Genomic DNA, 14,205 nt, shown 5'->3' with positions numbered 1-14,205 from the left:
AAAAGTGTATATAGGATGGAACAATTTTTTGTGCTACCAGATGGTTTTACTTTTTGTTTAGAAAACTGGTTAGCAGTTTTAGTTTTTGTTTAAAAAACTGGAGATTTATGGATCTTGAATATGTATTGTGGATTTATTTTGTTTTATGGCTAGTAATATCTTTTTGAATGTTATTGTGGATTTATTTTGTTTATGTTTTGCATTTATTCAGAATGGTTAAACTCACAAATCAAGCATCCAAAATAAATAAATAAATAAATAAAGTATTAGGGACAGTTTACTCGTCCCCAATATAATAATTATAATTAAAAAAAATCATGTATTAGGGACAGTCCATCCGTCCCTAATGCAATAATAATAATTAAAAATAACAAATTAGGGACGGTCTGTCCGTCCCTAATACTCTATGTATTGGGGACAGTCCTAGAAACTGTCCCTAATTCTTATTTTATTAGGGACAGTCTATACCGTCCCTAATAAGTTTTAGGGACGATGTTATTTGTGACAGTAAGAACTGTCCCTAAAGGTCAGAGTATTTGTCACGGTCAACTTTGACCGTCCCTAAAACTCTTTTGGCACGCTACTTTTAGTCACAGACCAATTTGACCTTTAGGGACGGATTTCGGGCTTTTAGGGACAGTTTCGACTGTCCCTAAAACCCGAATTTCTTGTAGTGAAGTGTCTTGCTTTTGGAATGTGAGAGTTTTCTTTTGAAAATGGATTCCCTACACCAAACAATATCCTTTTGGTGCACACACACGAAGTCAAAAGACTCTTTACAGCCCGATTTAGGATCGTATATGGTATATTAATTTCTTATTTTCCTTGGTTACACATAGAATTTGATCCATAAGGTACATTTTTCTTTTTTCAATATAATTGGTAATCTTACCTAAAAAAATGTTCACCTCACCAAAACATTTTTGCAAACATTATCCAACCAGTAGGATCCATTTTGACAATGAATTATGAAAGGCACCGTTGGGAGGAAACACCTCTCCTCGCTGGTTTAAGAGGATGACTAATTCAATAAAGGTGGTTTTTCCATCGGTTATATATATAACCGATGGAAAAACCACCTTTATTGAATTAGTCATCCTCTTAATATATATCTTGTCATGAAAATCACCAATTTGAAAGGGGAGAATATATCACTGGCCACAAGCCTTGGTTGTTCGAGTTCATCTTGACTATATTTCTTTGATAATAATAGAGTTGGTTTATATTTTCCATATATAGTTGACGTAAAGTTGAGCAATTTACCATTAGGGTATTAGCTCAAGTCGTATCTCCTCATCTTTTAATGACGTGGAAGGTTCGTTTTAACCTCCATTGGGACAAAGAAAATTATTTAAATTCCAATATTAATGTTAAACCCGTCAGAGTTATCCCACTATCAAACTCTCTACCATGACTATAGGTCAATGATAGGTGGTGAGTTGAATCATAGATGTAAGCCGGCTTAATTACCAATAAATTAAAATTAAATAAATAAACAAATTGATAAAGTTTGTGGTCGGTCACCCAATTATTCACTTGTTTCTTTCCTATTTGTATGTGTTTGTGGTCTCCCTATCATGACTACAGGGTCAATGGTATATGGGTTGAAAGTAGAAGCATTCTTAAATGCTCAAGTTTGTTACGTGTGGCTTCTTCATTCCAATCCCAATAGCAGGAACTGACAATGATGCTGAAAATTTCTTATATTTATTTTTTTATTTTTATCTTTTGTAAGCTTATATATACTTGACACGGCGAGTAGAAGGTTATTATAAATATAAAATTTTATTTATATTGTAAATTTTATAAAAAAAAATATTTTATATTATATATAATATTACAATATCCTATTTTCTTATTATAGTCATGTTTTTGTTTTTTAGAGGTCGAGCACTTTTATGTATATTCATATTGTTGTTTTCAGTAAGTGTTGTATGTTTGATTTGTTGGTCGGTTGTTCAAATGTGTAGATTAAGGGTATGTTTGGATTGAGAGATTTGGAGGGATAGTGAGAGAAAAGAAAAGAAAGGATTGTGTAAATTGTGTTTGGGTAGATTAAAATAAGAGAAAAGAAATGATACTCCTTTTCTATCTCTCAAAAAATGAGAAGATAGGAAGAGAAATGATAGTGTTTAAGTAATATTTTAATAATTCCGAAACTACTCTCAACAATTAAAAGGAAGAAATTATTATTCCACTCATATCCCATCTATTTTAAAGGATATGATAGTAATTTCATTGTTATTATTTCTCTTCTTTTTTACCCTCTGTTATATCCAAATAAGAATACTATAGTTTCTTTTCTATCTATCCAAATATAAATAGAAATTATTACTATCCTTTCTTTTCATTTCTTTTCTCTTATAACTAATACTATCATTTCTTTTCTTTTCTCTCCTATTTATCCAAACGCAAAGTGTTCGAGATGTGCTAGCCAAAATTTTGAAATAACAAAATTTATTTTTAAAATAAGAGTATCAGTGTCAAACATGGATACACTATTTCATAGAAGTGCCTGTGCTTTATAGATAATTATAATCGCACAAATGAGTAATTATTTTGTATCTGTTTTGGGATTAAAGGGTTATTTGTTAAGAAAAAATAGTTCAAAGATGAATTTTCCAAATTTTGCCTAACAGAAATTGGATAGAAGCGTGTGTGCTACATTGAATCCTTCTCAGAAAAGCAATTGGGAAGTTGTTGTCCGCCCTAAGAGCACTTTGGTCATCGTTTGGTTCAAAGATAGCTGCGCGCTTATGAAGAAGAGGAGAGCAGCACGCGGTAATGATATACCTATTAAATAAATGATATACCTATTAAATAAATGCTGTATATATATATGTAAATATGTGGTAGATCTATATCTATTCTTGTTGACAGTCTTTGCCCTTCATCTAGAGGTGGAAAGATGTAAGAAGGATTATTTGTTTCACATTCGATCTAAATAGAAAAGTGATTGAGTGTAAATGGGTGAATATATAACACTACTCAATAATTTGAATTTTTTGATAAATAAGTAAGCGCCTACCCGTTATAATTAATATCAGGACCAAACACAGTATTTGATTCGGTGTTACGCCAAGTGCATGACCTGGAGAGTGCCCGAGCCACAACGTCTCACATCAGATTCAGATAGAAAAGTGATTCGGTATAATGCAGCACTACTCAACAACTTGACCTTTACGGCCAACAACTTTTAAAATTATTTTTATTTTTATTTTTGGGAAGTGGAAAGCAAAAATTGAATCAGAAGCCCAGTACATCTTTAAATTTTTTTTTTTTTTTTAATTTTTGGGAAGTGGAAAGCAAAAATTGAATCCTTCTTTGGATTCAGAATTGGGTCAAATGAACCATTATCTTTGAATTTGAATCCTCCAAGTTAACTGCCTAATTTTTAAGTTGAAAATGATACAAATGCAATACGTGTTATTTTGTTTATTTCTACGATTACAAATGAACCACATCATATAAATATTTATAAAATTAAATAATTTAACTTTTATTTTATTTTTGAATATTGTCGTATACTACTAACCCTTGATATGAAATACAAATTACATGTCAACTTCAAAATAATTCATCCTCCTATGGTTATTAAAATATCATGGTACCATTATATTTATTTGGAGAACATTCTTATACAAAATCCATCAAATAAGCCCTCAAACTATCAATCTGGCTGACAACCTCTTAGCCAAATGGCTGTCAATGTTAGTCATTTAAAATTTCTGATAGGCCCACTACCACGGTTGGTCCATTACATTGTGTGTCAATTTCAATTTAGTTCCATTTTAATTTGAAAAATGATTCTTGTACCGAATAATTGCAGTAAATTGCTAAATTTATTCTTTTAATTGGTTAATTATGTAACAAATAAGAAAGTTGAGTCCTCCATTTATTTGTTTTTAGTATAAATAGTAAATTAAAAATTATTCGGTTAAACAATTCACTGCAAGTGTTTCGGTGTGAGTATCACTACTCTTTTACCTTATCAGTGATCGAACCTCTGACCTCTCTTTAAAAAGTAGGGGCTTGGTACCGCTATGCCACTGGCATGTTGATAAGCAGAATGTATTTTATATAAAATAGATTATGAGTCGTAGTAACTCTTTGGGTAGGATTTGCAAATTGATTAAGCACGTGGCTTTAACGAGGAAAGACGTTCCTTTTTTTGTTTTTTGTTTTTTTTTTTTTTTTTCTAGTTGGTACTCATACACACATGTCTATTCTAAGACTTGAACCCCTGACCTCCCTTTGAAAAGTAAGAGGTCGATACCGCTAGGCCACTGACCCGTTGGTGAAAGAAAGCCGTTGCTTTAACATTCCAAATATGACAATCTTTGAAGTACAAGAATAAAATGCCCATTTTAATCATTTATTTATTTGATATGTTATTTAAAGTGTGAATGACAATTCTATTGGAATGAAAATTTATTCCACAACGAAACCTATAGAATGACCATTCCATTCTCAAATATATATATATATATATATATATATATATATATATATATATATATATATATATATATAATTAAAATTTCAAAAAACCCTTATATTCGAAGTTCAAAAACCACCACCACCATTACCTTCCACACCACCACCACCATTACCATCATTGCTTTCCATCACCACCACCACCATCACCTTCTATCACAACCACTGCCACTACCACCACCACCTTTCATCACTGTCACTGCTATTACCACAATTGTTGCCTCATTCAACCACCACACTGCCACTATCTCCATCGTCACCACCACCACCACTGACTTCCACCACTACCATCGCCACCACCTTAATGTACGGCAAAATTTTGAACAGTTCGATAAGTCCATTTTTTACCCGAATGATCAGTGTTTTTTGGGGTGGAAACGATGCATTGAGAAAAATTCACTAGCCTTAGCTTGTGGGTTATGTTGGTTTTCGACTGAAAACCTTCATTCAGCTTGTGGATCATGCTGGTTTTCTGCTGAAAACCTTCGTTTAATTTTTTTTTTTTTCATGTGATAAGAATTATTTTATTTTCAACATTTTAGTATCTTATTTTATTTATTTTATTATCACACCCCAAAAATCAGGGTGTGACATGGTAGATAGGACCAAATGGTGGTGAGCGGTGGTCTTACGCCAGGGATAGCTAGCCCGTGATTCAAATGGTGGACGAGCGGTGGACTTGTGCTATTTGGAGTTGGTGGTTTTCGGTGTGCGTTTGTATGAGTTGGGTTGGTTGGAGTATGATTGCATCCATAGTGATATAATAGGATTGGTTAGGAAAGAGGTTAAGGCATTTCGGCATAAGCATGGGCATTGATAAATTTGTGTTGGACTTGTGGTGTGTATATGTATATGGTATCATCGATTCATGGTGGTTGATGCTATTTGTTGATAACTTTGTTATTTCCCCGTGCAAGCATGACCCTTCATCTTGACCCCTTTCACTGTGTGCTTGCTCACTTGGCTTTAGGAACCATGCCTTAGGCATACTTTACGGAGCCTTGCTCACCCCTTTATTACAAATATTTTTCAGGTGGCGGAAGCTTAGAGGTGAATGAAGAAAAGTTGAGGATTTTGTTTTGTGTAACCACTAGTTGGTGTACTCCATTTCTTCTACAACCATTGTAATGTAGTTGTTGTGTAATGTATCCTAAGGCCATATATGCAAATTGGAGATCATGTATTTTGGTAACTATATATGTTTTGGGCATGTAATCATAAACCTTGTTTCGAGAATGTAATTATAAACTTTGTTTCGAGATATCTATGATACCAAATGGAACTAGAATGGACTATATCGAGGCCATGGTTGTTGAAACACTTATAAATTGACCTTTTTTTCCCTTAGCGCCTCGGGTTCGATTAAGGACTCGGATTCGTTTCACTGCTTAACAGTGATTTGGACCCTTTGAAGTTGGGTCGTTACACACCACCACCACCTACTACTGCTTTCCACCACCACCACCACCAATATCACCGCTTTCCACCACCACCACATCGTCGCCACCTCCACTGCCTTCCACCGCTGTTGCCACCTCCATTGCCATTACCATCATCTTCTACCACCTCCTTCCACCACCATCTGCTTAGCCTTCTACCACCACCATCGCCACCTCCACTGCCTTCCACCACCGCCACTTTCCACTGCCTTCCACCACCGCCACTTTCCACCACCACCACCTATATCACTGCCACTACCTTCCACCACCACCACACCACTGCCACTGCCTTCCACCATCATCACCTACACCACTGACGCCTTCCACCAAGCCTTTCACCACCACCACTATCACTGCATTCCACCAATACCACTACCACCTTTTTCCACTAACATTGCCGCTACCTTCCAACACTACCACCTACACCACTACCGTTTTCCATCTCCACGACCATCATTACTACCATCTACCACCGTCGTCATTTCTTTTAAAAAAATTATAGTAGAATGTTATTTTGTTAATTTAATTTATTTGTTACTAAGAGGAATTTTGCAGAATTAAATTTGAAATTCAATCTATTCAAAATTTTAAATTAGTCCAACCAAACACTGGTATGGTTATCATCATTCAATTCCCACATGTTTCATATTTTTTTTTCCCTAAATCCACATGTTTCATATTTGCAACCATATAGAATGAGAATGATAATTTCATTCCATTTCCATTCTCATTCCATTCTCGCTTGCGTTTCATTCCATTCCTGCATACCAAACACAACATTAATGAAATATTTGGCCATTCTTGCCACCTACCCGTGTCTAATTTTTAGCCAAACTCATGGAAAATCAACATACTTTGTCTTATAATTTTTAAATCAATAGGGAAAACTTGTTTTATATCTCATAAATGGAAGTGAGAACTAAGGTACATCATTCTTTTAAACGGGTGACGCTATTATGTTCTGCTTGTGCCCTCGCATCTAATTTCACTCAGTGTGATTTAAAGTTTGCCACTTTGCTCCCACGTTTCTATGTTAAGGTGAGAGTATTACTCCTTCCGTAATTTAATCGTCGATCTTTTTCTTTTTGGCCATCCCAAAATAATTGTTCCATTTGAGTAGTCAAAGGAAGATAGAAGAATTTTTTTTCATCAATACTCTTTTAAGTTTTCAAAATTTTCTAATTTCATAAAGAATAATGATAGAAACACTGAAGCATTAATCTCGAATTTACACCGAATGTGACGTGGTTTTGGCCACATCGTCCTGTTAAACAATTTCCCAAAAAACATAATTATTCAACAAATGACAAGTAAGTCCTCCATATTTATCCTCATCTTTATTTCATGTAAGTTCTCATATTATCTTCACTTATTCTCTCTCTAAATATTTTAACCCTCTCAAATTCTCTTAGTTTTTTCTTTCTTAGATTTGGTTCTGTATTTCTCCTCCATTGGTTCTCTGCAATCACTCTGGATTGTGAATTTCTCTTTTCCATGGGCTCTCTGCAATCACCCTAGATTTAGAGATTCGCTTCTTCATTGGCTCACTGCAATCACTTTTTTTTCCTCTCTCTAAATTTACCATCTCTTTCCCTTCTTCATTGGCTCTCTACAATCACTTTTTTTTCCTTTCTAAATTTACCATCTCTTTCCCTGTGTGAATATGAATTTATCTTCTCCATCTCTTTGTTCTTCTCATCACCACCACCACCAACCCTTTATTTCACATCTCATATTTCTCCCTAAAATACCCAAATTTGTTCATACTCTACCATGCCACGACCTTGACCCGCAACCATCATCATCTTTCTTCAATATTCCTTGAAGAGGTCTCTTGCATCTGTCTTCCACACAAACCCTAATCTCTAAACTTCATCAAAATGGGTCTATTGATTTGTCATGGTGACTTATTAACTCAGTTTTCTTCGAAAAAATAAGAGAAAAAGAATAAAATCATGAAAGATTTACAAGTCAAGAAACAAGACAATATAAAAAGAATGAATAGATGAAAGATTTATAGAATTTTATGAATTGAGATATGGCGTCAATGGAAGACAAAGAAGAGAGAGATTGAAGAGTATGTAATAAAAATATACGGACAAAAAACTAGAGAGAGAAAGAGGTGTTGGAAACTCAAAATGAATGTAAATAAGAGGAGCTGATGTGGCCAACAACGTCGAAGTTCGGTTCTCACTCGGGGAATTTCTTTCGGTCGCTCTATCATAACTTTTTCATAAAATCTTCATTCAAACTTAAAAGAATGATATAGTAATTTTAAAATGGAGCAATGCATTAATTACATGCCTTTTAAAAGGTTCTACTGCCCCCAAAATGGATCATTCATATAGGATAGAGAGTACAATATTATGCTATTGGAACAATAAATTAAATGTGACAGATATACCACATATAAGGTTTGCCAGACAAATCAAAATCATTGGTATGCTCAATCAATTAAAATGCATCATTCAAATTGATTAAGAGCAATTTTTATGAGTACGTGAGACCAATTATCTTGAATGGTGCATGTAAATTGGTTGTGCATGCCAATAACTTATGCCAAGCTATAAATTGTTGTACTGAAATTATGAAAAAGGTTATTTAGAATTTTAGACAAAATACAGAAGTTGAAAAAAAAGAAAAAGAAAAAGAAAAAGAAAATACAGGCATATCAGGCTGTACCCTATGTTTTAATATTGTCATCTACCCATTTGTTCTCTTCCCAACAACTACAGTAGTTTTACTAATATAATATGAATTAGATGGCATACATCAACCCTCCAAACACAAAATCACACAAAGCTTAGCAGAAAGACACATATGGATTCCATCAACATCTTCAAAGGGTATGACAAAGTCCATGCTCTCGAACAAGATCAACCCCTCAACAGGAACAGCAAAACCGCCCGTAACCGTCTGATTGTCATCGCCGTCTCTTCGATCGTCGTTTTAACGGTCATTATTGGTACGTTTGTCGGAGCCCTGATACACGAGTCCCTCACCGAAGATGAATCCCTCGAGGAGTCCGCCAACTCGGCCCACTCACTCCGAGCCGTCTGCTCAGTGACTCAGTACCCCGACTCATGCTTCACCACCATATCCTCCCTCAACCATCCATTATCATCATCCAAGCCCGACCCGGAACTCATCTTCAATCTCTCTTTACAAGTCGCCGTCAACGAACTCACCCACCTCTCCAAAACCCTAATCCCCAAATCGAACGATCCTGGGACCGAGTCGGCGTTGCGTGACTGTGTGGATCTGTTTGGTGCCGCGCTGAGTCAACTCAACAGATCGGCGGCATCGATGGGCGTGGGATCGGCGGAGGAGATGATGACGGAGGTGAAGATCAACGACATGAAGACGTGGATCAGTGCGGCGATGACTGACGGGGAGACTTGCCTGGATGGGTTGGAGGAGATGGGATCGACGGTCCTTGATGAGGTGAGGAGTAAGGTGCAAAAGTCCAAGGAGTACATGAGCAACAGCTTAGCAATTCTCGCCAATATCGACACCCTTCTCCGGAAATTTGATCTCACCATGCACTGATCGGGAGTTGTCGGGTACTTGTAACACTTTTGAATATATAATATATTTATTTTTATTTATGTAATTTCTTTTTGGAATGACCTGAATATCTATGTTTTGTGTAATTTTGAATGTATTATTTGTTCAGTTTCTTGTTAGTTTGTGTGTTTTTTTGTTGCAATTTAGGAACAAATTGTGCATTTAAAAAATAATAATAATTAATTCTGTCAATGTACTCCCTTTATTTTAGAAAAAGTTTCCTTAATTTTTTATTTTTTGAAATGATTTAAAATACTGTGTTTTCTTGTAAATTAAATGCATAAAATATTAAAATAATCTAAACTAATAAATGTTAAAAAAAATCTAGATTATTTTAATTTTAGAAAAATTATGATCTATTTTTTTTTTTTTTTTTTAAGTATCATTAGAAAGCGCTAAAAAAAGAAGCTCATTATGCTAAAATTACACATTGACGAAATAGGGCCCCAAAACACTCACAAACATCCAACAAAAATCCCCAACAAATTTACAGTTTTTTCCATGTACCCAACATAAAAGAGAACTAATTTTAGTGCCCCCATAGTTGCAATAGAGGACTCCTCGCTATCGAAGGATGTTCTATTCTGTCCCTCCAAAGACACCACCACACACACACAATGGTGCCACACTACAAAAGTCAGGGGCGGGGACCTACTGTACAACCTTTCCGAGCCTCTTATCAAGTCTGCAGAAGACTGAGGCATAAGGTAATGGACTCGGAACAACCCAAAAACAAAACCCATCTGTCTCGAGCCATTGAAGTGTTAGTTTTAATTTTAATTTTTTTTGAAGGAATTTACATTTAAAATAGTCACTGTAAAAAGTTTGAATTCTAATAAAGATTTATATATATATATATATATATATATATTTTTTTTTTCTTATAGATAAAAAATGAGGTCGGTATGATATTGGATAAATTACCTCCCTAAGGTTTGGGCAATATACACTGACCGCTCCTTTTGTTTATCAAATTACTCGGAAAATTAATTTTCTGTCCTTTTACATATATATAATATATTGTATTTTATTGCAATAAACATGTCTTACAAATGTAGGATTGAAATCTGAAAATTACAAAATTGCTAACATCAACATTTTTGGCCATTAACTGTGACGGTTGTTAACGGAGGGGAGTTCAGTTATGTGTTATTTACAAACAAATCCCACGGGAGGCAAGTGTAATTTGGCAAATAAGGGGGAAGTCAGTTGGGAAGGTCAGTGTCATCTACCTTATTATATTTTATTAAAATAAAATGTTAGAACTTTTCACTCTACGGCACGCTTAACAGTCAATGGACCTTCTAGGCTTTCTCAATTCAGATTATCCTAATAGAGTCTTCGCTTGCTCATTTCAATAGTCTATTAGCTTTCCAATCTTGAACTAGGAAGCATGGACATGCCTAATAGGGCAAAGAATTTGTGTCGGACACTCACATGCCCCGACACGTGTCCGACCGACATGCGTGTCCCATTCTTCGGAAGTTTTTTTCTTGAATATTTGGACATGGCATGGACACGGAATAGATAAGTAAGACATTCTTGGAGATTTTTAAGAAAGTTTTAGAAAAAAAGCTGGGTTGAAGTGTAAATATGAGGTGGTGTTTAATAACTTGGTCATTACATAATTACTTAAAAGTTGTTGTTTAATGACTTTTTTTTTTTTTTTTAATTGATACTCGCACACACATGCCTCTACCGAGGCTCAAACCCTTGAAGTATGAGCTTGGTTCCGCTAGGCCGCAGGCCTGTCCGAATGTTTAATGACTCTTCAGACTGCTCTATCCAATGTTTGAGCTCCCTTGGATGATTTTTGTTTTTTCTATGTACTAGAAGTGGTACTACTCCATCTTTTTTGTTTAATCTGTAATGTGAGGGTATGCCATCACTTTTAGGACTGCTTGGTAATCTTCCAATTTTATATATAACACATCTGCTTAAGGAAAAAAAAAAAACGAAAAAGAAAAATTATATTTAAGCAGTAAGATTTATTATTACATTTTAATTCAAAGATTCAAACTCTTGCACAATCATCTTTGACTATCTCGTTCTCCCACCGACCAAGCTTTGCTAGTAGTGGATCTCTCTCCTCTTCTCCTTCGTCCTCCTCTTCTTTTTTGTTTCTTTCTTTCTTTCCTCCTTCTTCACAAACCTTAGATACTATTTTTTTCCTTTCACAACAAATTTTTTTTTGTCTCCTTTTCCTTTTCCCTCTTGTTTTCATTAACAAACTTTCTTTCTATTTTATGGATTCTTACCTTTATTTTTAACTAAGTGTGATACTCCCGGATTTCCGAATGCGGGTTGGCCAAGCTCACGCCCGAATACCCGAGGATATCAAAACAAATTGATAATAAACGAACACAGAGTACAAAAGAATAAAGAAGAATAAATAAAATGCTGACAAGAAACTAAAATGATAATCTAATAATAAACTTAGGGGTGGCAAAAGTTGACACGACTCGCCAACACGACTCGAACACGACACGAGTTAAATGGGTTTGGGTTGACCTTAAACGGGTTCGGGTCATAAACGGGTTGACACGATTAACCCATTTAGTTAATAGTGTCGTGTTTGGGTTGAGGGGTTCAACCTGTATAACTCGTTTATACACGTTTAAGTATATATATCGTAAATAAATTTCTGTTTAAGTTCTAAAATTACTATATAAACTTGTATCTTATAATTTAAACTTTTATAACCTATAAATTATTTAGTAATTTGGTTAATTAAAACTTATATTTTTTTTAATATTTATTATTTTATTGAGTATTATTAATAATTTAAATAATATATATATATATATATACCTTTAATACCTTTAAGTTGACACGACACGATTACGACCCGCAAACACGAATTGCCACCCCTAAATAAACCTCAGAATATATTTCCATTAATTAATAAACTCTTCTGATACAACTGATCCTCCAAAATAAAACTCGGGAATCCATACTGTGTGGACCCCTAAAAAATCTAAACTAAACAAATGACAGCAATAACTGTCTAAATCAGGAAACTGAATCATAAAGGAACTCCTATGTAGCATCGGAAGAATAAAGTAGACTGATCCCCGCTCAGCACGAACAACCTCTACTCCTGACGAACACTTGAAAAATAATGGTGGGTCAGGCCTATAAACAAGTTCTACTCTACTACAGTCCAAGCAGAGATCCGATACACGTATACATCCTAATCAATCCAACAATAACTAGTAGTCCGTATATATATATATATATACACACACACACACACTAAAGGAACCTCACTAGACTATAGGATTGTCTCAACCTGAATAGTAGGCAACATGCAAAACGCACATATCCTGGCACAACTACACTATATCTAGCTACACATCCCTAGCGATATACGCGCCCTAACCACTGATCCTGAGACTCAAGCTCATATCATGGTACGATACTTATATATATATAATCTAGTAACCATCCTATCCAGTATAAATTAATCCTCCATAAGTCATTCAACTTGTTTAGCTGACCTGACTTGAATATAAGTAGGACTTAACATTTTAGTTAATCCATTCCCTTATATAATAAATTAATCATCCATAAGTCATTCAACTTGTTCAGCTGACCTGACTTAAATATAAGTAGGATATAACATTTTAGTTAATCCATTCCCTTATATAAAATAGGTAGGACTTAACTGATAAGTTAATCCATCCCTAGAATGCCACCGTCCCATACCGGTGCATTAAACCACACAATCCAACAATTGATGTAATGATTAAGGAAATACATCAAACAATACAGAAATAACTATGATAATATAATATCAAGTTATCACAAAATAGGAATGACTTATTATTTATTTAAGCTTCCTATATCATATGTTCTACACAAACTGAATCTTATACATGATGATATTTTATTATACCGTCAAATAAACATTCTCCATATCCAATTCATCCTACACATTTAATCTTAATTGCTAAAATATTTTAAAAGATTAAATCCATTCGTTTGTTTAAAACATTCAAATAGCAAGCATCATTATGATTGAGTCTATTTAAATTTATTTAAACCCAAACCTAGTTCCTATTTAATGTTCATGAATCCTAGGCATGTTTCAACGTTCTATCATTCCACAGATATGAAAAATAAATAATGTAAACATATAAAAATTCACACCGGAAATCAAATCAAAATCATGCATTTATCAATTCATAAAATAAGAACAGCTATGAACCAATTTCATAAAACCTATGTTCTGATCCAATTAAACATGCATAATTATTTAATTTTATGTGTTTAATAAATTCTGGAATTTCCTAGGTATGCATAGAAACACGAATAAAAGGAGAAGAGATAGAAGAAGAACTTGCCTTAAATTTTCGGATTGAAAGTGAAATTTCTTCTTCCTTGATCTTCTCTCTACAGGATTGTTTCCTCCTTCCTTCCTTTTCCTCCTTCCCTCTCTAACTCTCTCTAGAATATATCACGTGAATATTTCTATCCCCCTTTTATAACCTATAGCTATATATTTATAGGCTAAATAAAATAACCATAACCCTTTTCCCAATCCAAGTCAATTTAAAAAAAATAAATATTAAAATATTAAAAAGGTAAGTAAAATATGTTACGTATGTAATTTATGTATATATTTATTAAATAAATAAATTATACACATTCCATTATTTATTAATGGATTATCCAATAATACTTAAGTTACCATAATATT

General features: G+C 34.2%; 1 protein-coding gene across 1 annotated transcript; it reads left to right on the top strand.

Annotated features, from left to right (window-relative positions):
* The first annotated feature begins 8,635 nt into the window (after window positions 1-8,635).
* Window positions 8,636-9,622, top strand: LOC132284877 (pectinesterase 3). The gene has a single exon (XM_059787006.1). The coding sequence runs from the start codon at window positions 8,757-8,759 to the stop codon at window positions 9,483-9,485; it is 729 nt and encodes a 242-aa protein (XP_059642989.1). The 5' UTR covers window positions 8,636-8,756; the 3' UTR covers window positions 9,486-9,622.
* Window positions 9,623-14,205: the final 4,583 nt, after the last annotated feature.

Source organism: Cornus florida, unplaced genomic scaffold (genome assembly GCF_030987335.1).
Source record: "Cornus florida cultivar Cherokee Brave unplaced genomic scaffold, ASM3098733v1 CherokeeBrave_3.0.0_Hap2_Chr11, whole genome shotgun sequence".
NCBI classification, from domain to species: domain Eukaryota; kingdom Viridiplantae; phylum Streptophyta; class Magnoliopsida; order Cornales; family Cornaceae; genus Cornus; species Cornus florida.
Note: the sequence above shows the minus strand (reverse complement) of the source record. Positions and strands in the feature narration are given on the sequence as shown.

Bases quoted from the DNA above. Each gene is read 5' to 3' on its own strand.
- LOC132284877 (XM_059787006.1), top strand. From the start codon at position 8,757: ATGGATTCCATCAACATCTTCAAAGGGTATGACAAAGTCCATGCTCTC.